At 39.5% G+C, this 25,161-nt stretch overlaps 1 protein-coding gene across 5 annotated transcripts in view; it reads right to left on the bottom strand.

The window, feature by feature from the left end:
* Positions 1 to 25,161, bottom strand: part of LOC132826704 (SRSF protein kinase 2-like) — a 226,984-nt gene that overhangs the window by 25,804 nt on the left and 176,019 nt on the right. For all 5 annotated transcript variants that reach the window (XM_060842795.1, XM_060842790.1, XM_060842794.1 and 2 more), the window contains 4 exons: positions 22,740 to 22,977; positions 21,747 to 22,226; positions 11,870 to 11,970; positions 5,787 to 5,894 (listed from right to left, as the gene is read on the bottom strand). In XM_060842795.1, the coding sequence (XP_060698778.1) occupies positions 5,787 to 5,894; positions 11,870 to 11,970; positions 21,747 to 22,226; positions 22,740 to 22,977 (927 nt within the window). The remainder of the gene's footprint in view (positions 1 to 5,786; positions 5,895 to 11,869; positions 11,971 to 21,746; positions 22,227 to 22,739; positions 22,978 to 25,161) is intronic.

Raw genomic sequence — 25,161 nt, 5'->3', positions numbered from 1 at the left:
CATCTTAGCCTCTTCCAGAAGTCCCCAGCACCACAGATCCCACTTGATCTTTGGCCAATTTGATTTACCCCATGGATACAAATTCACCCCAAGAAACAGCTGAAGGCATTGATACAGCCAAGGCAATAAACCTTGACAACATACTGAGGCAATAGCTTTAAAGATGTGCGCTGTAGAACCTACCACACTCTAGCCAAGCTGGTCCTGCAATGTGAAAAATTACCCAGGCAAATCTTGTCCACAAAGAGCAAGACAAATTTAACGTAACCCACTCATCAGTAAAATGATGCATGATGTCAGCAGCAATGCTATCAAGCATCACTTTCTTAGCAATAACAAGCTCATTGATGCTCAGTTTAGGTTCCGCAGTGCCACTCAGCTCCTGAACTCATTACAGCTTTGGTTCAAACATAGGCAAAAAAGCTGAATTCCAAAAAGGTGAAGTGAGAGTGACTGCATTTGACATCAAAAAAGATCTGACTGTGTCTAGCATCAAGGAACCCTAGCGAAACAGGAATAAATGGGAATGAAGGGGAAAACTCTCAGCTAGTTTATAATACCTGGCATAAAAGAAGAGTGCTGTGGTTATTGGAGGTCAGTCATCTCAGCTCTAGGACATCACTATAGGAGCTCCTCATGGCAGTGCCTTAAGTCCAAACATCTTCAGCTGCTTTATCAATGTCCTTCCTCCCATCAGAAGGTTAGAAGTGGGGATATTCATTGATAATTGCACATTGAGGTGTCACAAATGGTGCTGAACAGATACTGAAGCAGTACATGTCCAAATGCCACAAGACTAGGTCAATATCCATGTTTGGGTTTGCAGGAATGGTCCGTACCTGCTTATACCAATAGGGCTCATGCCCGCTTACACAAAATGGCCAGCAAATGAAAAGTAGAATAAACAACTTGTTTTGACACAAAATGGCTGAAAAGAGATAAACAGGATAAACAACCTGTTCTAGCCTTTAAGTGGAACAATGGTACCTTTGAACAGAGCTACTCAAAAGCCAGTAAAAAAGGGCCTTGAGCAGCAATCATTCCATAGTTTTGATAAGGAACCAGCCAGATTAGCCCTTGTCAGTGCAGCTGCTCAGGGAATTAAAGTTATTTTGTAGTAATTAATTGTTTCTTGGAAATTAATTACTTGCAATATTAAGCAATAGGTTCTAAAGATTCTTTAGAGAATCATAGAGGTAGTTTTCAAAATAGATATTAAAGGAAAAGCACTTAAAACTAGATGTGAAGTTAACTAGCTTTAGGAGATAACTTCTTTTACACCTTGAACAAAATAGATTGTTCACAGTTCATTAATCAAATCTTAACAGTAGAAGTAACTATTATTTTACACTTTTATAACTAACTTTACAATAGAAATCAATATTACAAATCTTATAGCAAGTTAGTTTTACATTTTTACATATATTTTCCACTGTCCTAATTATATATGAGGAGTATCTGAATTTGATAAAATGAAATACAATGAATAACAGAATTCAAGCTGTCCTTAGGGAGAAGCCTGCCTGAGATGACCTGAAAGAATATTTTGGTATGTGAATGAATAGGATGCAGAGGAAGATCCCAAGCCTATAGATTATAGCATCTGTTAAACACGACAAGATCATAGAACCTGGGGCTGTCCATAGTAATGCCCATCATTGATTAGGTTTCCCATAGGATTGGATATATGGAGTAAGAGGGAAGAACATAGTGACCACATTGTATGTGATCACTGTAACTCAAAATGTATAAGAATACTGTTCTTTACTGTAAAATTAGAGTGTGTCATTGATCCCTCTTCCGATCTGAGCCAAACATTGATTTCTCATATTGAGGCCAGATTTGGGGAAGATTATCTAGCCCTCTCCCTGCATTAACCAGTTTCTGCATGAATAAAAGTCTTCCACTTGCATGAATCCTGCCTGCCTCCTGAATTTTCATTTCCAATCAGGGGTTACGCACCCACAGGGCTAACAAATGGCAAAAGATGTCCATGTCTCGCAAATACCATCTCCAACCAGAAAGAAATCTTACCATCAAACCTTGACATCCAACATTAGAATCACCTAACTCCCACAATCAAGATCCTGAGATTTACAATTGACAAGAAATTGAATTGGATTAACCATATAAATACTTTGTCTACAAAAGCAGGCAAGGTTGAGGAATCCGGCAGTCAGTAACTCGCTTTCTGACAGCCCAAAGCCAGTCCATTGACTAGAAGTCACAAGTCATTTGTGAGATGAAATATTCTCCATTACCTGGATGAATGCAGCTTCAACAATATGCAAGAATCTTGACACAGGGCAAAAGTGAGGACTGCAGATGCTGGAAACCAGAATTTAGATCAGTGGTGCTAGAAAAGCACAGCAGGTCAGGCAGCACCAAGGAGCAGTAAAATTGATGTTTCAGGCGAAAGCCCTTCATCAGGAATGGAGGCAGGGAGCCTCCACGGTGGAGAGATTAATTGAGGGGAGGGGGGTTGGGGAGAAGATATCAAAGAGTAGAACAGGTGAATGGGGGTGGGGATGGAGGTGATAGGTCAAAGAGGAGGGTAGGGGAAGGTAGCAAAGAGAATCTTGACAGTCCATAACAGCAGCCTACTTGACTGGCACCACAACCATTCACTCCCTTCACCAACAATGCTCAATAGCAGCAATATGTACCATAGAAACACACAAAGTAGGAAGATGAACAAGCCATTTGGCCCTTTGAGCCTGCTCCACTATTCAATATGATCATGGCTGATCATTGAATGCAGTATAGTGTTACTGCTTTCGTCCCATTCCCTTTGATCTCTTTAGCACAAAAACAGTACAGCACGCATTTTATTAACCAGCACCTATGGGACCAGGAGTGTGCCGGTTCATCAAATATTCTGGTTATCAAGAGGTTGACTACTCGGAGATCACGATAAAACAGTAGCCTGTATTATATACCTTCCTTTGAGGTATATACTATTTGACAGTTTATCACTGGTCCATAAGGTGCCGTATATCTACCTCCTTTTTGAAAACATTCAACGTTTTGGTCTGAACCGCTGTCTGTAGTGGAGAACTCCACAGTTTGATCACTCTGAATGAAGAAATTTCTTCTCCTCATCTCAGTCCTAATGGTCTATTCCACACCCTTAAGACAGTGATCCCTCGTTCTCAACTCCCTGGTCATAGGGTAAACACAGGAGTAATGTTCCCTAACATCCTGTTCAAATTTTATTGGTTTCTTTGAGATTTCAGCCCACCCTCATTCTTCTAAATTCCAGTGAATATTGTCCTAATTAATTCAGTTTTTTTTCATAACATTAGCCAGTCTGTTAAATCTTTGTCGTAGACACTCTATAGCAAGAACATCCTTTCTAGATTAGGAGGCGAAAACTATACACAATATTCCATCTGTGGCCTCACTAAGGCCTTGTACAATTGCAGCAAGACACACCTACTCCAGTATTCAAATCAGCTCACTATGAAGCTCAGCATGCCATTTATCTTCTTCCCTGCTTATTGCACCTACAAGCCAAATGTTCAGTGATTGATGTACAAAGAAACCCAGATCTCGCTGCACTACCCCTTTCTCAATTTATTACCATTCAAATCAAGCTGCCTTCCTGTTTTTGCCACCAAAATGGATAATCTTCCATTTAATCACAGTATATTTCATCTGCTATGCATTTGTCCACTCACTCAACTTGTCCAAATCATTTATGATTGTCCAAATGCAGAAGCATTTCTACATTCTCACTCACAACTGATCCCCCCTACCAGCGTTGTGTCATCTGTAAACTTGGAGATATTACATTACATTTTCATACCTATATCATTATATTTTGAATAGCTGGAATCCAAGCAGTAATCCCTGGGGTACCCAGGTGGTCACGAAATCCCACTCAGAAAATTATATTTATTCCTACTCTTTGTTTCCTGTCTGCCAACCAGTTCTCTATCCATGTCAATACCATACCCTCATTCCAATGCCTTTTAACATTACATGTTAAAATATAAAACATACAAGATGCACTGCTGACATTCACCATGGAGCTTTAAATAGCAGCTCCCAAACTATGACCAATACCATCTAGAAATACAAGGACATTAGATAGGTAGAAACACCATCATCTGCAAGCTCCCTCTAAACCATATGCAATCCTGACATAACAATATATTGCTGACCTTTCAGCATGTTTGGGTTAAAATCCTTGAATTCCCTCCCTAACAGCACTGTAGGTGTAACGACACAAAAAGGACTGCAGTGGTTCAAGAAAGCAAATTACCAGCACTTTCTCAAAGACATTAGCAATAGGCAATAAATTCTGGGCCATCCAGCAATATCCACTTCCCATGAATGAATAAATAAAACATTTGAACTTGTATTGTGAAGTCTTAGAAAAGTTCTTGAAAATTAATTGTGAAGGCTTGGATGTCATAAAATCAACATTCATTGCCTGTTTGAGATACCCATGATAAGATAGTGCTGTACCTTATGACGCAAAGATTTGTGTTAGGAAGATGCTCAGAATGCTTTAAATAGGGAGTTCCAGGATACTGACCCAGCAATGATTAGTGAATAGTAATGCTCACCCAAGTCAAAACATGACCTGGAAGGGAATTTGTTAGAGGATGGTGTTCCCAAGCAGCTGTTAGTCTTGATATTGTAAGTGGTGGAGATTGCAGATGCAGCAGCATGTACTTTCAAGATACAGGATGCGGAGAAGCTGGAATGCTTGTCAGCTCATTTAAAATGGCGAATACGAGGAGTACAACTTTCATAATTGAACTTGCACCAGGATAAAACGTCGACATGGTTGGATCACAAAAGCATTTGGGTTATTGCTTGCTTTGTTCTACAAGCAGAAAATTAGATTAATGCAATTTTACAACTAAGCAAAGATCATATGAATGTGAACTTTTGCTCCCAAGTGGCAATTTAAAAGGTCTTTATATTCAGTGAATGAATTAATGCAGTTATATCAGCAGAAGCGACAGCCTTTATGTACCCAGGAAGTTCTCATGAAGTTAAAGTTAATTATTTAATGACCTGTAGCTCTATTTTGTTAGTTTTGGTTGAGGGAGGAATGTTATTCAGGACATGCCAGAAGGATTGGATGAATTTTATAAAATGCTGTGAAAGCTACAAAGTCTTTATTAACAACTTTTATTTGTACAGGTCTTTCTGATATAACTCGTGTTTCGTCAATGCGAATTGGCTATAATGCAATTGATGAATTGTGGATACTGTTTAGATAACACAAACTTTCTACTGAACGGGTATAGCAATTTTCTATAGTGATTTTCTACAGCGCGATTTTCGATAGCAGTTTTTCATAGCGCGAGGCTGCAGAGGAATGTGATTATTGCGTTACAGCAGAACGACCTATATACATGTTCATTGAATTACAGCCTGAGCACAGTTAGGTGAATTGCCACTTTTGTCACTTCAAAATCTTGGAGATTGTGACAAGATTTGTAATATATTGTTTCTGGTTTATCACTGCTTTGTTGCATTCTATCTGTTTTTATGCAAGAAAGCACCTCTAACCATGAATCTTTCTCTCATTGCACTAACAGTCATGATTTTGTACTTACCTGGGACTTGAGCCTATAATCTTCTCAATTTCAAAATTATAAGAATAAATACTGTACACTCAAATTATCAAGATTAAATTTACAAATTACATCACTGACATATCTATCTGTAGAAAAATTCAATATAAAAAAAGGACGATAAAAGTTACATTGTCTTCTGTTGTCTTTGAAAATTTACTTGATTGAAATGTAAAATTCTTAGCTCACCATGCAGGCAGTACTCCATATATCAGCCGGTGTGCTATAGCCAGCACCAATCAGAACTTCTATCGATCGATACTGTCTTGTCTGGATATCTTCTGTGAAATGCTTATGCTGTAATAAATGTTAATTGTAAAAGAGAAATTTAAGATACAAAGCACAGATTGCTTGGTCAGTATTATAGAATTTACAATAGAAGAACAAGAGGAATTTAGAAGTCAGCCCATTTAGATAACTCAGAACTAATTCTAGTACATTGCTGAAGATCTGTGCTCACCATCACATAAAACTTGGAATGGTCTGTCACTGGAATTTAGACTGATCTTTCAAAGATGAAATTTCATAACTACAAGCATAATATCTGCTTCAATCTATTTAAAAAATAGGCGTGATCAATCTTTTCAGACATTTCCAATTGCAACAAGAAACCAAAGAGTGATTTTGATATAAAACTATCAGCTAAAAATTACTTTAGAATAGGTCTTTGATAAAGATTGACAAAATATATTTAAGTTCAATTTAAGCAATTTTTGACCTACTCATTTTTTCCACTAGTTTGTAAGTTACCAATTTCACTTTGGGAAATGCATTTTTTTTAAAGTGAAGAACTTGCATTTGTATACTGTTAAATGTCCCAAATTGACTCCGACTCACTGACATTCACAACACAGAAGACCATTTGGGCCATCGTGGACATGCTGGTTTACAAAGATCTGAAGTCACACAACACCAGGTTATAATCAAACAGGTTTATTTAAAATCACAAGCTTTCAGAAGCAGTCAAGTGGGACGAAGGAGCAGCACTCTGAAAGTTTGAGATTTCAAATAAACCTGTTTGACGATAACCTGGTGTCATGTGACTTTTGATTTCGTCCATCCCAATCCTACACTGGCACCTCCACTTCATAATAAAGATCTGACTATGCAAATCTCATTTTCCTGCTTTTGATCCATAACCCTGAACAATGTGGCAATGCAAGTAATGTATAAATACTGTTAAAAATTACGAGAATTTCTGTAACAATCATCCTTTCAGGCACCAAGTGAAAAATTCACCCCCCTCTTAAACTTCTACCTCTTACCTCAAATCTATGTCTCCTGGTTATTCACCCCTCTACGAATGGGAAGAGTGCATTCCTATTCCTATCTATGCCCCTCATAGGTCCCTCTCAATCTTTGCTGCTCCAGGTAAAACAAACCCAGCCTATCCAATCTTTTTTCATAGCTCTGATCCTCCATACAGACAGCATATTATAAATCTCCTCTGCACCCTGTTGATTGCAACTACATCCTTCCCTATAATGACGTGACCAGGATTGCACACAGTACTCCAATTATGGCCGGACCAGCATTTTATACAATTACAACAGAACTTTTTTAGTCTTGTATCCTCGGCCTTAGCTAATAAAGGCAATTATTCTATGTGTCTTCTCAGCCCCGCTTCTTCTATGCACACAGAGGACCCATTGATTTTCAGTACTTTCCAACGTCTTACTATTCATAGTATTGTCCCTTGCTGTCAGCCCTTCCCAAGTGCATTACATAATTTCCCCAGGTTGAATTCCATTTTCCACTGCTCTGCTCAGCTGCCCAGTCCCTCCATGTCCTCTTGCAGTTTTACAGCTGTCTCCCTTTATCTTTAACACCGTTTTTACTACCAATTTTCACGTCACCTGTGAACTTCATGATCGTATCACTCGGATATAAGTCCAAATCATTAATGACACTAAAGCCAGCAAGGATCCCAGCACCAAGTCCTCAAGACCCCCACTGGAAAAAGACATCCAGTCACAAACTATCCCAATACCATCACCCTCTGTTCCCTGCCTCTCAGCCAATGCAGCCAATGTGACATTTTGCCTTGGATACCATGGGTTCTTGCTTTCTAGACCAGTCTGCTTTGAGGAACCCATATTAAAAACCTTGCTGTAGTCCAGGCAGCCCACATCCAAGTGCATTGTCCCCATCATCACTCCTTCATATCTGTCAAACACAATCATTTCTTAACAAGTCCATGTCAACTACTCTCCCGATTAATCAGTATCTAAGTACTGATATATCCTGCTCCGTAGGATTCTTTCCAATAACTTACCCACCACTGAGGTTAAAATAATGTGCCCATAACTTTCTGATCTACCCCTTCCTCCCTTTTTTTATTAATGGGGCATTAGCACCGCACCTGTGGCCAGAGAGGATTAGAAAATTACTGCCAAGTCCCCTAATGTCTCCACATCCTGGGAAACATTTCACATGGACTGGCGCATGTTTCCTTTTTTAAGGATGCTAAACCCACTAGTGCCTCCTCTCACTCCATATTAATCTCTTCTAATATTTCACAGTCCTCCACCTTGATGTCTATATCTGCATTGTTGTTTTCTTTGTGAAGACTAATGCAACTTATTTATTAAGAACTGTGCCCACATTTCTCTTTATGGTCATTCCTTAAGTATTTTCTTGCTGTTATTAAAAATAATCTTTGGGTTTTCTCTTCACACACACACACACACACACACACACACAAAATCGTACCTTTACCTAAATAAAATTCACCCTTCTCCAGTTTAGAATTTTTATTCCTGGCCCATTCTTATCCTATCCCATTGCCATCCAAAATCTAGCTGAATTATCACTCACTATCTCCAAAATGATCCCTTCTTGATACTTCTTGTACTTGCCCACATTCATTTTTAAATATTAAGTACATAACTGGCTCCCCCCTTGTTGGGCTTTCTCCTGGATGCAATTTAATAACTTAATTCCTTCCCAACCTTAAGCATTAAAACTATCCTAGTTAATATTTGGGTAATTAAAATTACCCACTATTCCCGATTTATCATTCTTGCACTTTTCTGAAATTTGATTACATATTTCCCACCTCTCTCCCTGACTCTTTGGGGGCCTACAGAACACACCCAAATGTGCACTTTCCCCTTTTGTGTTTTTTATTATGACCAACATGGCCTTGTTTAATGATCTTTCTGTGAAAGCAACCCTCCTCATTCCTATAATTCATTCTTGATAAAAGTTGTGAACCCTCTCTTTTATCCCATTCTCTAATTCATCTAATGGATTACCTTGTAAACAGGAATGTTCAGAGACCATTCCTTTCAGTCAAGTCTTGGTCAACATATTCCTATGTGCCTAGGTGTCCTCTCAGCTCAACTATCTTATTCTTCAGTCTCAACACTAGACTGCCGTCTTATATAGCAATAAAGAAAGTCATAATGAAAGTCTATGGGCTGAATTTTACCAGAAATCGGCTCAGTGTCAGTTTTGATATGTTTCATGAAGTCTTTCTCTCCAAGAGCTGTGGAGAGGTTTCTTATGCTATTACCTGCAACACTTTTCATTACCAATGGACTATGCCTCAATGGCATTCCATTCGTCCAATCTTCCTTCTATTGAGAGACAGAAATACTCACTACTGCTGAAACCTTCCAGGATTCTCATTGACTGGCACTTCATCGCACATATAAATTTATATTTGTGAATTTTAATTTACAAATACAAGAACCAGGCTCTTATAGGTTACTCAGCATGTCCTAGAAGCTGTCAAGATTAGACTGGTGCTAAGCACAGCAGGTCAGGCAGCATCAGAGGAGCAGGAACATCGACATTTCGGGCAAAAGCCCTTCATCAGGAAGGTTGTCCTAGAAGGCTGTCTAAGGGAGTGCTGTTCTGGCCACAATACCCAGTGTGGCCTTCAGGTTAGTCATGCCAACTATTGTGCTGCACTGACCCCTGTCGAGTTTGTGACCATCACCTCCTGTAAGTAATCTATATCCCCCAATATAAAGTTGTCTCCCCTATTACATTTTGTTCTCGCCTTCACAACAATGGTCTTCTCTTCATCACAGCATGCTGCCTTCAATCCACAGAACTAGATTTCACCAACTTCCCTACCAGCAATCGCCCTGATGAATCCTGATTTCCATTGCGCTGAGTCCCAGGATTTATCATGGCTCACCCGGTGACGAAATTAGATGGACAGACTGGACTGACAATTGACCAGACCCCTGATAGATATTTGTTCAGTTCCCAACTGACTGGACCTGCAGGACTGAACATCCCCCAGTCCTTGGACTGTACAGAAACAAATCCCCTCACCTTGAACACCTCAAGTGTCTGACTGACCATGTCCAAGCCCCTAGACTGATATCAAATGATACTCAACTTACTGTACTGGTACCCCCTGACAGTTTTCCTTAGTCTGACTTAGTGCTCCTCCCCTTACACTGAGGTATGGCTGAAGCACATGCAGTGTGTTTACTGTGTATGTTACTGGCAGATGATGCAGATGTGACATTGTACAGGAACACATCCAGCCCCTTGATTGATGACTGCTAACAGCCATTACAAGTTGTATGGCTTTGTGTCTGCCTTAAACAGTAATGCAAGACATAGGTTTTAAGCTCTGGTTGAGGGACAAAAAAGTAGGGCAAGACAATGATGCTGTAAGCACAATGTGAGCAAGCAAAGAGTCCAGAGATGCTCTTTGGCCCAGTCCAGGTGGTGGCGGCTTGACCTGGCATGCAAAACATCCAGGCAGTGTATTACAATAAAAGATGTTGAAGCGTTCCAAACTGTAGCACTGAAGTGTAGAATTGGACTGTAATTGAGACATGTGTCATGAGTGGGATTAAGGCTGATATGGTGTTCGATGTCAGCCTCTGTGGACAATGGAAGCAGTTGCTCAGCTCATGGAATGTGACCTGAGAAGTTGGTGACTGCTGCCCAAGTTGGAGGACTGGAAAAATAAGTGGGGAATTAGAATTATCAAGTGCTTCTGACTTTCATTTCAGGAACTGTCGCCATCGAGTTTCTATATGACAGGTGGGAGAATAGGAAACTGAATTTCAATGAGATGAGATTAATATTAATGGTATGCTAATGCATGCAAATGGTTACAAATTGATCACTCACGCTTACTTGCATGATTCTCCTCTCACTATTCAAAACTCAGTTAAAGAATGAGACTTTATCTTCTTCATGTTGAGAACCTAATTTCTGTGATTTCACCTTATTTTGCCAAAAAATTCACCAATGTCCACATGGTTCAGGAGCTGGGAAGATGCTGTCCTATATCACTTTGTCTGAGATCTTGAGCATCAAAATATTTTCAAATTCATGAAGCATTGTTGAAGTATAGTCACTGTTGTAATACAGGAATCATGGCAACTATATGAAGTTGAACCAAATTATTCACAATTTGATGTCAAAATCTGATCCTGAAGTGAGCTTCTGCCTATATTCATTGTCATCACTAAGGTTGCCTATTTCATCATCAATCACTACTCCAACACTGGCCCTACCACAGTTCACCAGCTATTGAAAATCTCATTCATGTCTTTGTTATCTCTAAATGTAACTATCGCAAAGCTGACCTAGCTAGTATTCCATACTCTAATGGCTGTGTCCTTACCAGCACCAAGTTCCATTCACCCACATAAACTCCTTGCTAAGCATGCCTCCGATTTTAAATTTCTCATTAATGGATTCATCCTCCTCCATCTCTGTAACTTCCTCCAATTTTATAATCCTCCAAGATATCTGCGCTCCTTTAATTCCAGCTTCTTGAGGATCTTCAATTTTAATTGGTTAATTGTTGTACCCTTAAATTACTATGTTCTAAAATCTGGAAGTCTTTCTTTATATCTCTCCTACCTACTTCATCTCTTTTTTTCTTCTTTAAGATGCTCCTTAAACTTCATCAATTTGACAAAGCTTCTTGACATCTGCTCCAATATTGCTTGCATGATTTGGAGTCAAACTATGCTTAATAACTTTCCTGTAAAGTGCTTTGGGACTTTTTTCTAAGTACAATTTGTTGTAATCTGATCAATGCCAACATGTGCACAACATTCTCCTACTGAACAGTAACTATAGTGACTAGCCACTTTATCAATTTTAAGTTCAAATTGTTTTGTAATAAGACTAGTAACAGAATAAAATGTTTTCTTAGTCGATAACATATGAAAACCTTTTTTTTTAAAAACGACCTGCAATCATGCAACCATAAAACCTAGTTTTAATTTTCAGAATAGTACACAAACAAAAGTTAAACAATTTGGAAAGCATAATATACTTACAACCCAACAAGCATTTCCCAAGTCAGCTATTTTAACTCTAATTTTCTCTGCATTTCTTGGATCAAGTGGATTTACCAGCAAATCCGCTGCTCGAACTTTTACTGTAAAGTTAGAAATAATCACAATGTTCTGGTGTTACAATGACAAATTATCAACAGTGATCCTGGAAAATAAAGTTGGCATAGCACACAAACTTCTTAAAAATGGCATCTGTTTGTTCAAATATTGGCCCAGATTTTGCTGACTGGACTTGCTGCTAACACAAGCTAATATGGACAACTTCTGGGAGTTAAAATTTGAAACACAGAAACTGCAGACAGGGTATACCCTGCTCTTGTACAAATTGTTGTTGCAATCTTCATTGATGGAATTGGTAGAGCGGTCACTAAACGGCATGAGCACAGGGTAAATGCACACAAAGTTTTGAACTAAAAACAGATGTAAAAGTTAGGATTTGTTACTCCAGTCAAGAGTAACTGATGGCGTAATGAGTGATATGCACTGCTTAACAATCTCTTTGCCCCTGATAAATTAAGTTTGAAAACAAATTGATACAAAATCAATTTCACAGATTTTAAAAATAATACAATGTGCTGGCAAACTCAGGAGGCCTCGCAGCACTTGTGCTAAGAGAAACAGTGTTAATGTTTCAAGTCAAATATAACTTTTATTGGAGCTGGAGAAGAGTGATAGTCAACTCAAAATTTTAACTCAGTTTCTCTCTCCACAGATTCTTCCAGACCCCTGCTAAGTGTCTTCAGCATTTTGTTTTGATTTCAGATCTCCAGCATCCATAGTATCTTGTTTTTAATTTATTAAAAAAGGAACAAGTTCTTTTTACTTTTACTGACTTTTTATGTTTGTTCCTTAAAACCATTACAGTTTTAATCTTTATTTTGCTTTCCACATAATGCTTAAAACATACCTTGTAGTTTTTATTGTTTACTTCCTGTTTTGTAGTCTGCGTGTCAGTGAGAATGCCTCAATTTTCCTAATTTAAAGGTCTGGCTGCTACTTGTTCTTCTTAGACAGGTTGCAGGTGACACATTGGATCAGAGGCCCAAAAGAAATTCGTCAAAGCCTCTATATGATTTTATATGAACTAAACAGGAAGCCATTCCTTTGTCATTTACTGCAAAATCCATGTTAGTTATTGACTGTTTTTAGAGGGAATTAATAACTGATATATAACTGATATAGCTCACCACTCTTTGACAGGAAAGTAACATCAAAATAATATGATCAAGGAGATAACGTCAGATGCACATTTAAAACTGCTTACCAATAAAGGCTTTCCTCTAACTGGAGTAAGTTTTAAAATCAGAATTTTAGCTAAGTTCCAATATAAAAAAAAGAGATCATAGCATCAAAATATCTATTATGTATGTGATCAATACCTGATGTATATGGCTAGATGGAAGGAAGGTGGTGCCACTCAGCTTCAAATTAACTTAAGTCAAAAGTACCTTGAATAAAAGTCTTTGGGAAAGGAAAGCAAATAGTCACATACACAACAGTGTCCACTGGCTATACCTTAAAATCCTCTAATTAAGTACAAAATAACCATAAGGGAAATTTCTTTGTTGAAAGCATAAAATTTATTTAGGATCTCATGGTTGGTTTTCCAACTCACATATATCTTGAGCCCTGTGAACAATTTAATCTATAAACACTAAACATTTCAATTTTTCAGGATTTTGGAATCTACGATGAACATGAGAGTTGATTCTTTTAAAACAAAAGACAGGATCTTGTGCTCAGTTTCACTGAAACTTCTTTTTATGCAATTTTAGGAAGGAACCACTTCTCCTTACATTTTAAAATGTCTATCCTCCAGTAGCAGCAGATAATCTCTCAATGGGGCCAAAAGGCAATTTTTAAAATTGCCCAACAACAAATGAAGGATTAAAATCAAGTTCTCCTGATCACATTTATTGTGAACTGGGGATGGAAAACAAATAAAATTAGTATTAGAAATTTTTCCTAATACAATCCCTCATCCACATTTGTTTTTAGATTAGGTTCCCCCGCAGTTTGGGAACAGGCTCTTCAGCCCAAGTCCACACCGACCCACTGAACAGTAACCCACCCAGACCCATTTCCCTCTAACTAATGCACCTAACACTACGGGCAATTTAGCATGGCCAATTCACCTAATCTGCACATCTTTGGACTGCGGGAGAAAGTTGGACCACCCGGAGGAAACCCATATAGACATGGGGAGAACATGCAAACTCCACACAGATAGCCTAAGATTGGAATCAAACCCGGGTCCCTGGCGCTATAAGGCAGCAGTGCTAACCACTGAGTGAGGTCAAACGATATGGTTAGAGTCATAGAGATGTGCAGCATGGAAACAGATCCTTCGGTCCAACTTGTCCATGCCGACCAGATATCCCAAATCAATCTAGTCCCATCTGCCAGCACCTGGCCCATATCACTCCAAACCCTTCCTATTCATATACCCATCCAGAGGTCTTTTAAGCAATTGTACTAGCCTCTACCGCTTCCTCTGGCAGCCCATTCCACATATGCACTAACCTCTGGGTGAAAAAATTGTCCCTTAGATCTCTTTTATATCTTTCCCCTCTCACCCTAAACCTATGCCCTCTAGTTCCCCCAACCCAGGAAAAAGACTTGGTCTATTTACCCTATCCATTCCCCTCAATTTTGTAAACCTCTTTAAGGTCACTCCTCAGCCTCCGAAGCTCCAGGGAAAGCAGCCTTAGCTTAATCAACCTCTCCCTATAGTTCAAATCCTCCATCCCTGGCAACATCCTTGTAAATCTTTTCGCAACCCTTTCAAATTTCATAACATCTTTTCGATAGGAAGGAGACTAGAATTGCACGCAATATTCCAAGCAACATGACCTCCCAATTCCTGTACTCAACACTCTGACCAATAAAGGAAAGCATACAAAACATCTTCTTCACTATCATATCTATCTGCCACTCTACTTTCAAGGAACTATGAACCTGCACTCCAAGGTCTCTTTGTTCAGCAACACTCCCCAACTTACCATTAAGTGTACAAGTCCTGCCAACATTGGCTTTCCCAAATACCCAGAATGAAACCTGGCTAGACAAACCCTTACATTATTTTTAACCATGAAGCTCAGTGACTGAACACATTCAGATGTGCCTGCAAATGCACTTTTAGCACAAAAAATTACTTGTTAATAACCAAAGCAATAAAAAGAACAATATTACACTCAACAGAAAGGTTGGAAAGATTTCAGTACAAACACAAGTAAAATGCTTCAAGCTCATATCATCTCTTTTATTCCAACAATGCCCTCACACTTTCTGTTCAAGGTGACACAGATGCAACTGAATTCCTTCTGGTGAATTCCTATACAGTCACTAGATGAATTTCTTCAGATGGTATCACTCTTTAAAACACTGACATGAAGTTGCAGAGTCTGCAAACTACACTCACTATTACTGTAACTTCAGAGCAAACTCATAGGTTCTCTAAATTCAGTTTTCATTAGTATGCCAAACATGTGCAGTATTTTGCTTTTATTTGAGTGCAAATTATCTGTTCTAATCATCCACAACTTCACTATTTTCCATCACTATTCCCCAGACTCACTCTCTAGAAAAGCAACATCCAGCTTCTTTGAAAGTTGCTGCATTTTGCACCGCAAAAGGGATTTTCAGATTAATTTTCAGCAAATTTGTATTCCACAATTGATTAAAAATTAAGACACGATATTTTTCAACAAATTAGTTAAAAACTTAGCAAAAACATTGTCCCCAACTCAGCTCCCTCTCTCTAAAATCATGTTGTCTTCCCTCTCCTAATGCTGATATTGTCCTCTCTCCCCTTCCACAAGTGTTTTGCTGGGTTCTCTTATTTTGTTTCTTTTCATGCTGTTAAAACATCAAAGCATCAGAATGCTGGTCCTCAACTTATTGGTGCACTCTTTTCCTCCTCAAAATGTTTCTCACCCCAACTCATTTCCAAAGTACTGCCCCTAAACTTGTGTAATTGTTGATGCAGAATTTCTAATCTCATAAGATTGAGCAACACTATCAGCAGGTATCAATTTGGAAATACTGATTGACGTACCCTGTTTTTTGGTCAACAAGTGCAAATATGAAACACAGAAACAATTAACAACTACATTAAATAGGCAGAACATTATGGGCAAAATAAGTGATGGCATAATACTACTATTTATGATGTGGAAAAAGCTGGTACTTACCGAGGCTAATAAAATACTATTTGATTCTGAAGCTTACTTTTAGAGGGATGGCAGTGCAGAGAGGGCAATGTTCCTCTTGCAACATGTATGAGGTGAGGGAAGCCATTAGCGTCCCTGCTGAGTACACTTGCAAGAAGTGCACCCATCTCCAGCTCCTCCAAACCCGTGTTAGGGAACTGGAGCTAGAGTTGGATGAACTGCGGATCATTCGGGAGGCAGAGGAGGTCATAGATCGGAGCTATAGGCAAGTAGTTACTCCGAAAGTTCAAGATAGATGGGTGACAGTGAGGGGGAGTGGGAGGAGGAAGCCAGTGCAGGGACCCCCTGCGGTCATTCCCCTCAAGAACAAGTATACCGTTTTGGATACTTGTGGGGGGGATGACTTACCAGGGGCAAGCAACGAGGTTCAGGCCTCTGGCACGGAGCCTGGCCCCGTTGCTCAGAAGGGTAGGGTGGAGAAAGGTAGAGCAATAGTTCTTGGGGACTCGATAGTGAGGGGTACAGACAGACGGTTTTGTGGGGTGACAGGGACTCACGTTTGGTATGTTGCCTCCCAGGTGCAAGGGTACGTGATGTCGCTGATCGTGTTTTCCGGGTCCTTAAGGGGGAGGGGGAGCAGCCCCAGATCGTGGTCCACGTTGGCACCAACGATATAGGTAGGAAGAAGGGTGAGGATGTCAGACAGGCTTTCAGGGAGCTAGGTTGGAAGCTCAGAGTTAGAACAAACAGAGTTGTAGTCTCTGGTTTGTTACCCGTGCCACGTGATAGAGAGTCGAGGAACAGGGAGAGAGAGCAGTTAAATGCGTGGCTACAGGGATGGTGCAGGAGGGAGGGATTCCGGTTTCTGGACAACTGGGGTCCTTTCTGGGGAAGGTGGGACCTCTATAAAAAGGATGGTCTACACTTGAACCTGAGGGGCACCAGTTTCCTTGGGGGGAGGTTTGCTAGTGCTCTTTGGGAGGGTTTAAACTAACTCCGCGGGGGCATGGGAACCAGGACTGTAGCTTTAGGGTACAGGACCTTGAGTGTAGGGAGGTTAGGAATAATGCAGCGATCTCTAAGGAGGGTGCCTGTAACCAGAAAGGTGGATTGAAGTGTGTATACTTCAATGCCAGAAGTATAAGGAATAAGGTAGGTGAACTTGCAGCATGGGTTGGTACCTGGGACTTCGATGTTGTGGCCATTACAGAGACGTGGGTAGAACAAGGACAAGAATGGCTGTTGCACGTTCCAGGGTTCAAATGTTTTAGTAGGATCAGACATGGGGGTAAAAAAGGGGGAGGAGTGGCATTACTTGTCAAAGACAGTATCACAGCAGTGGAATGGACGATGGAAGAGGACTTGCCATCTGAGGTAGTTTGGGCTGAGGTTAGAAATAGGAAAGGTGAGGTCACCCTGTTAGGTGTTTTCTACAGGCCTCCTAATAGTCCAAGAGAAGTAGAGGATAATATTGCGAGGATGATTCAGGAAAAGAGTGAAGGTAGCAGGGTGGTTGTTATGGGGGACTTTAACTTCCCAGATATTGACTGGGAGAGCTATAGCTCGAGTTCATTAGATGGGTCGGTGTTTGTACAATGTGTGCAGGATGGTTTCCTGACACAATATGTCGACAGGCCAACAAGAGGGGAGGCTATATTGGATTTGGTTCTAGGTAATGAACCAGGCCAGGTGTTAGACTTGGAGGTAGGTGAGCACTTCGGGGACAGTGACCACAACTCGGTGACTTTTACTTTAGTGATGGAGAGGGATAATCGTGCGCCGCAGGGCAAGAGCTATAGCTGGGGGCAGGGAAATTATGATGCAGTGAGGCATGACTTAGGATGTGTGGATTGGAAAAACAGGCTTCAAGAGAAGAACACTAATGAGATGTGGGGAGTGTTCAAGGAGCAGCTACTGCGTGTCCTCGATAGGTATGTACCAGTCAGGCATGGTGTAAAGGGCCTTGTGAGGCAGCCGTGGTTTAGTAAGGAATTGGAGTCCCTTGTGAAAGGGAAGAAGGCGGCATATGTAAAGATGAGGCGTGAAGGTTCAGTAGGGGCGATTGAGAGTTATAAGGTAGCCAGGAAGGAGCTAAAGAGGGAGCTAAGAGAAGCGAGAAGGGGACATGAAAAGTCTTTAGCTGGTAGGATTAGGGAAAACCCAAAGGCTTTCTATAGGTATGTCAAGAATAAAAGGATGACTAGGGTAGGTATCGGTCCAGTCAAGGATAGTAGTGGGAAGTTGTGTGTGGAGGCGGAGGAGATTGGAGAGACATTAAATCAGTACTTTTCATCAGTATTCACTCAGGAACAGGACACTGTTGCTGATGTGAATATGGAATCACAAATAATTAGAATGGATGCCCTGGAAATATGCAGGGAAGAGGTTTTGGGAATATTGGAAAGGATGAATATAGATAAGTCTCCTGGGCCTGATGGCATTTACCCCAGGATCCTATGGGAAGCTAGGGAGGAGATAGCAGAGCCACTGGCCTGGATTTTTATGTCGTCGTTGTCAACGGGAATAGTACCAGAGGACTGGAGGATAGCGAATGTGGTCCCATTGTTCAAGAAAGGGAGTAGGGATAGCCCTAGTAACTATAGGCCAGTGAGTCTGACTTCAGTGGTGGGCAAAGTCTTAGAGAGAATGGTAAGGGATAAGATTTATGAACATCTGGGTAGGAATAACGTGATCAGGGATAGCCAGCATGGTTTTGTGAAGGGCAGGTCGTGCCTCACAAACCTTATTGAGTTCTTTGAGAAGGTGACCAAGGAAGTGGATGAGGGTAAAGCAGTAGATGTTGTGTATATGGATTTTAGTAAGGCGTTCGATAAGGTTCCCCATGGTAGGCTAATGCTAAAACTTCGGAGGTATGGCATTGAGGATACATTAGAGGTTTGGATTAGGAATTGGCTGGCTGGAAGGAGACAGAGGGTAGTAGTTGATGGATTATGTTCATCTTGGAGCGCAGTTACTAGCGGTGTACCACAAGGATCTGTTTTGGGACCATTGCTTTTTGTTATCTTTATAAATGATCTAGAGGAAGGACTTGAAAGCTGGGTAAGCAAGTTTGTGGATGACACAAAAGTCGGTGGAGTTGTGGATAGTGAGGAAGGAAGTGGTAGGTTACAGCGGGATATAGATAAGTTGCAGAGCTGGGCGGAAATGTGGCAAATGGAATTCAATGTAGCTAAGTGCGAAGTCGTTCACTTTGGTAGGAATAACAAGATGATGGATTACTGGGCTAATGGTAGGCTACTTGGTAGTGTGGATGAGCAGAGGGATCTTGGTGTCCATGTACACAGATCTCTGAAAGTTGCCACCCAGGTAAATAGTGCTGTGAGGAAGGCATATGGTGTACTGGGCTTTATTGGCAGAGGAATTGAGTTCCGGAGTCCTGAGGTCATGTTGCAGTTGTATAAGACTCTGGTGCGGCCTCATCTGGAGTATTGTGTGCAGTTTTGGTCGCCATACTATAGGAAGGATGTGGAAGCTTTAGAACGAGTGCAGAGGAGGTTTACCAGGATGTTGCCTGGAATGGTAGGAAAATCTTATGAGGAAAGGCTGAGGCACTTGGGGCTGTTCTCATTGGAGAAGAGAAGGTTTAGGGGAGATCTGATAGAAGTGTATAAGATGATTAGGGGTTTAGATAGGGTAGATACTAAGAACCTTTTACCGCTAATGGAGTCAGGTGTTACTAGGGGACATAGCTTTAAATTAAGGGGTGGTAGGTATAGGACAGATGTTAGGGGTAGATTCTTCACACAGCGGGTTGTGAGTTCATGGAATGCCCTGCCCGTATCAGTGGTGAACTCTCCTTCTTTATGGTCATTTAAGCGGGCATTGGATAGGCATTTGGAAGTTATTGGGCTAGTATAGGTTAGGTAGGATTCGGTCGGCGCAACATCGAGGGCCGAAGGGCCTGTACTGCGCTGTATCCTTCTATGTTCTATGTTCTATGATTTTGTTCAGGACTTTCAGTAATGTGAATAATAAACTAAACATTCTTTCCCACAGTCATGCAGATGCTGAGCAACAATTTCAAACTATATTTTGTTCACTGGATGCTGCAATGGGTTCACAAAAAGCCCGCAACTATCTCTATTATTAAGTGTCTAATGTTACAAGAACACTTGTTTAGCTTCTAGTTGCTGGGATTTTTGAGATGTTTTATGACACATTATAACACAAACTCTATGCTGAGCAATCTAAGTATCTAATTTAGAAACCTCTATTTAAGCTGTAGATAATATTGTAGTAGTTGCAGGTTCTGACATGCAGGCAACACTTTTGAGTGAATTTCTGAAGCCTTCTTCTGATCTACACTGCTATATAACTTATATTGGTCCTGAATTTTATGGAAAGTCAACATTAAATTTGTTGCAAATGCAAGAATAAAATCAAGAACTGCGGATGCCGAAAATCTGAAGCTAAAACAGAAATTGCTAGAGAAACTCAGAAGTTCTAATGAGCAGTTACAGGCGGCAAAACATTGAACTGTCTTCTCTCCATAGATGCTGCCAGACCTGCCAATTTTCTCCAGCACTTCTTGTTTTTTTTTCAACACAATTTATTAGTGCATGGAAAACAGTAATTTGTGGCAAGGAACAAATATGCCATACTTTTAAACATACATGTTAGAAGAATTAGGCCACTTGGTCCCTCAAACTTGCTGCACATTTGACAACTCCATTAGTTGCAAATCAACCCAAATATCTACAGCAGTTTTGTTCCTCCACTGTTTGTCTTGCAAACACTCTCAACATACCGATTAGTAATAAGCAGCTGATGGATTCGCATTGCAAGAATTATACACGCTACAGAAATTTAGGGCTCATATTTCATCTGATAGATCCTATGCTCTTAAAATGTCATTCAACTTTAAAAGGTCCAGAAAGGAAATAGGTGAAACTGTACAATCTTACTTCTGTAAGTAATGAATGTTTTTAAGGGTTTTTTCACATTATTTTAAAAAACTGTTCCTTTAGGTTCAGAAAGGAGGAAATAAATATCTTTCTTTCCTGTACTCCTCATTTCACGTTCTGCAATTAATTTGACTCTAACTTATCCCATTTCCTTCCTCTTTCATTTGCTTTTCAAAAAAATAAAAAATCTTAAGAATAACATTTTTGCTTTTGTCACCCATAACAGTCCCAGGCATCTTATTATCAACCTGTATCTCCAGCAATCTGCAGCACAAAAACACAGGGAGCTGAAGTGGAAGGAAAAAATTCCAAGTCACAGGGCAGACTATGAACTGTTAGGTTCCAGCAAATTCTGGGCCATTAAAAGAATCAACTGATATGGACAATACCACAGGCAATTTACCAATAGTTTTTGATATCTTTCATCACACCACGAAGTTGCTCCTATGACAAAGTTTAAATTGTTTGTATATATAACGATATTCCGATACAATTGTTAAATTGTGTAAGCTTGAGTAGAAGTTCAAAATGCCAAGTAATGCTTTTCTAGTAACAGGCTAAATGTATCAACTTATTCATCACAGTTTATTGTCTTTTTTTTACAAAACTGATGCGTTTGTTTTAAAAAGATTGAAAAATTTTCATTCAAATTTAACTTCTAAAGTAAATTTTGCAGTGATAAATAGCATTGAGAATATAGTGGTGTAACTATAACGTCTTTATGCATTTTATCAACATAAAAGCAAGTAACTGCATACTCACTTTTTGGTACATCTCCAGTGCTGGACGCAGACACAGTTCTGCTCCTGTCTTGAGATGGACTACTGTCTTCTCGTTCAATCACTGTTGAACCATCTGATCCACAAGCTGCAGATTCTAAAAGCTTAGAAAACACAGATTCAGACATTTGAGAGAACTCAGCCTCAGGGCTTTTTTCCTGTCCGTTTTGCAACTCTCCATTAAACTGTCCATAAGGGTTACTATAGGCTAAACTTTCAGCATTTGGTCCATCAACAGGACTCTCTTCTGTATTTGGACACTCATCATCATCATCATCTTCCTCTTCTTCTTCTTCTTCGTCACAAAGCTGATCAGGCAAAAATGGACCATTTTCAACATGTCCATTTGTTTTTGGTGATTCATCACTTTTCAGCTCTGTCCTGGTAACCACATTTTCTATTTCATCTTTTTCCACATTTTCTTTCTCTGTATCTTCCTTTTCTTCCTGATTATCAACCTCATCTAGTAAATTAATAGAACAGGAAATTATTCAAATGAAATCATATTACAGAACTGTCATTTTTCAAAATATTTACTGCTGTGTTCATTAGGTTTTTCCTCATTGACTAAGCAAATATAGGCCAGAAATTATAAAAAGATCAGTGAGAATAAAGTATGCAAATCTGCATATTATCTGTAAATTATGAAAATAGATGGATGTTGGAGAGAAAATGCTCATCAAAAAAAAGATAAAACATCATACAAGCCTTTTTATAGGTTGAAATTTTACAACACAGATAGGATAAGCTGTAAGGCCTTCTTCTTTGCCTTAAGGAATTGAAATGGTAATCAATCCAAAATTGAGCAACCTATTTTTTTATATAATACATTGGGCTCAAAACAAATTTCCGAACCAAACACGGACATTTAAGTATGAGAAATTTGGCAATTCCTGCAAAGCCATACATACTTAATCAAGGTTGTCATCTTAAGAAATATGATTAATGGAGCAAAGTTATTTTTCAGACCACCTACTGCATTCATTAGGTTGTTCCTCATCTACCACATGATCTATCTCTGTTTCTTTCAGCTCATCTATTTTCTCTCCTTTCTGGTCATTTGGTGTAACAGTTGTTAAAATCTCTTCCATCTTCTTCCTCTCTGCCTCTCTCTCCAACTCTTCTATCTCTTGCATACGTTTTTCCAGCAGCTCCGCCTGCCTCTTCTGCTTCTTTTTCAGCTTCTTCTTTTTGTTTTTAGACATTTTTCCTCCCTAAAACATTAAAAACTCATTTACTAATACACAATACTCTAAATTGGTACAAGTAACCAATAATACATTTTAGAAAATACAAAGCTTCATCTTAATTAATGTCACATTTGCAAAATGATACTGCTCACTTGCTTCCTGATATCCTTCTTTTTTCCTCATTGCGAAACATAGAATTTAAAATATTGTGTGGTTAATTGTCCAAAAGTCTACAATTAACAGATTGGAAAGAATCTGAACATAGCACTATCTACTATCAGCATTTCTCATAAACTTAAATAACAGTTGCCTTTTAAGTTGATATCGCTAATTGTTGGTCTCATGTGAAGAGACTTCAACAATACTTGCAAATTCATCAGTTTAAAAGCATTACACTAGTGATTTACTGATCTCATGTATGGCACCAGAGGTTATGTGTAATAAATTAAAAACATGCATTTTTTCAGTGCATTTTTTTTAAATCTCAAGAAATCCCATAACCAATGAAACAATACCAATGTGTAGTCACTATTCTAAAGGTAGAAAATGTGAAAGCTAATTTGCACACAACATCCCACAAACAGCAATGTGGGAAATGATCAGACGGTTTATTTTGTTACATTGATGAACACGAAGAGAACGCCCTGCTGTTCCTCAACTAGTAACTGGATTTTTTTTGCAAACATCTGGGAAACCAAGTACAGCTTCAGTTCAACATTTCAAACAAAGGTCTGCAATCAACTAGTGCAAAATGCCTTCATATTATTCAAATCTCTGAAGCAGGACTTTAGCCACAACCTTCTGTTGCTGATATAAGGCCACTATCACAAAGCTATAACTGACCTTCAATTAATTTCTTCCAACTTTAGATTGAAACAAGATCCCCAGAATTTTTCAGAATTTCAGGGCAATTTTCATAGTAAATCTAAACAATGAATGTGACACAAGATTGTGGATGCAGTAGCAAGTTTGTCAATGATTTCTCAATATTAAAACTAATTTTAACTGTATAAAATAGACTGCCCAGAAGCATTCTGTGCTGGTAATTAGTTCATTCTGATCTATTTAGCACCAGTATATTATGTTAAACCCGATTATTTAAGAGCTGTCCACCTAGTCACATTAAGGAAGTCACAACTGGCTAGATAAAGTCAGTTTGAGATCCAGACCTTGGTAATGAGGAATACTCTGAACAGAATGGGGATTTAACAGGTCTCATAACTGACTTTGAACTGGCCCAAAGGAAACACATGCATATAAACAGATTACATGTTAACAGAGAATAAATTAATGTATCCCTATTTTTGTCTCTCATCTTCTTTAGTTTGCTTGTTTATGTCAACGATTCTGTTCCCCTTTTAGTAATCGCTTTCAAGATATATTGCCCAGAATTTGTAAGAGGCCAAAATTTTTATTCATTCAGGGATGTAGGTGTCACTGACTGGATCATAATTTATTATCCATATCTACATGTCTTGGAGAAGATGGTGGTGAGCTACTTTTTTGAATCGCTGAGTCTTTTGGATGTGAGTGCCCACAGTGCTGTTAGTATGGGAGTTCCACAAGCTTGATCCAGTGACAGTGAAGGAACAGTGATCACCACTTAAGAATGGTAAATGACTGGAAAAATAATTTGTAGGTATTCCTATGTATCTGCTGCCTTTATTCTTCTAGGTGGCAGCAGTCACGAGTTTGAACAGCACTGGCTCAGGTGCCTTAGCAAATGGCTGCAGTGCATTTTGTAGATGGTACAATCTGCTGCTACTGTGTGTTGGTGAAGGAAGTTAAAAATCACACAATACCAGGTTATAGTCCAAAGGATTTATTTGGAAGCACTATCTTTCAGAGCACTGCTCCTTCATCAGGTGGTTGTCTGAAGGGAATGAATGTTGAAAGTAGTTGATAAGATGCCAGTCAACCAAAATGCTTTGTCCTGGATGATGTCAATCTTCTTGAGTATTGTTGGAGCTGCACACACCCAGGCAAGTGGCATGTATTCCATTACACTCCTGACTTGTGTCTTGTGGATGGTGGACAGGTATCAAGAAAACAGGAGATGAATTCTTGCTACAGGATTCTGACCTGTTCTTGTGGCCATGTATTAATATGACTGGTACAGTTTCTGGTCTATGGTAGCTCCCAGGATGCTGATAGTGGGGGACTCAAGTGATGGTAATGCCATTGAATGTCAAGGGCCAATGGTTAGAT

The sequence above is a fragment of the Hemiscyllium ocellatum genome, chromosome 23 (genome assembly GCF_020745735.1).
Source record: "Hemiscyllium ocellatum isolate sHemOce1 chromosome 23, sHemOce1.pat.X.cur, whole genome shotgun sequence".
NCBI lineage: Eukaryota > Metazoa > Chordata > Chondrichthyes > Orectolobiformes > Hemiscylliidae > Hemiscyllium > Hemiscyllium ocellatum.
This window is presented reverse-complemented; position numbering and strand designations above follow the sequence as displayed.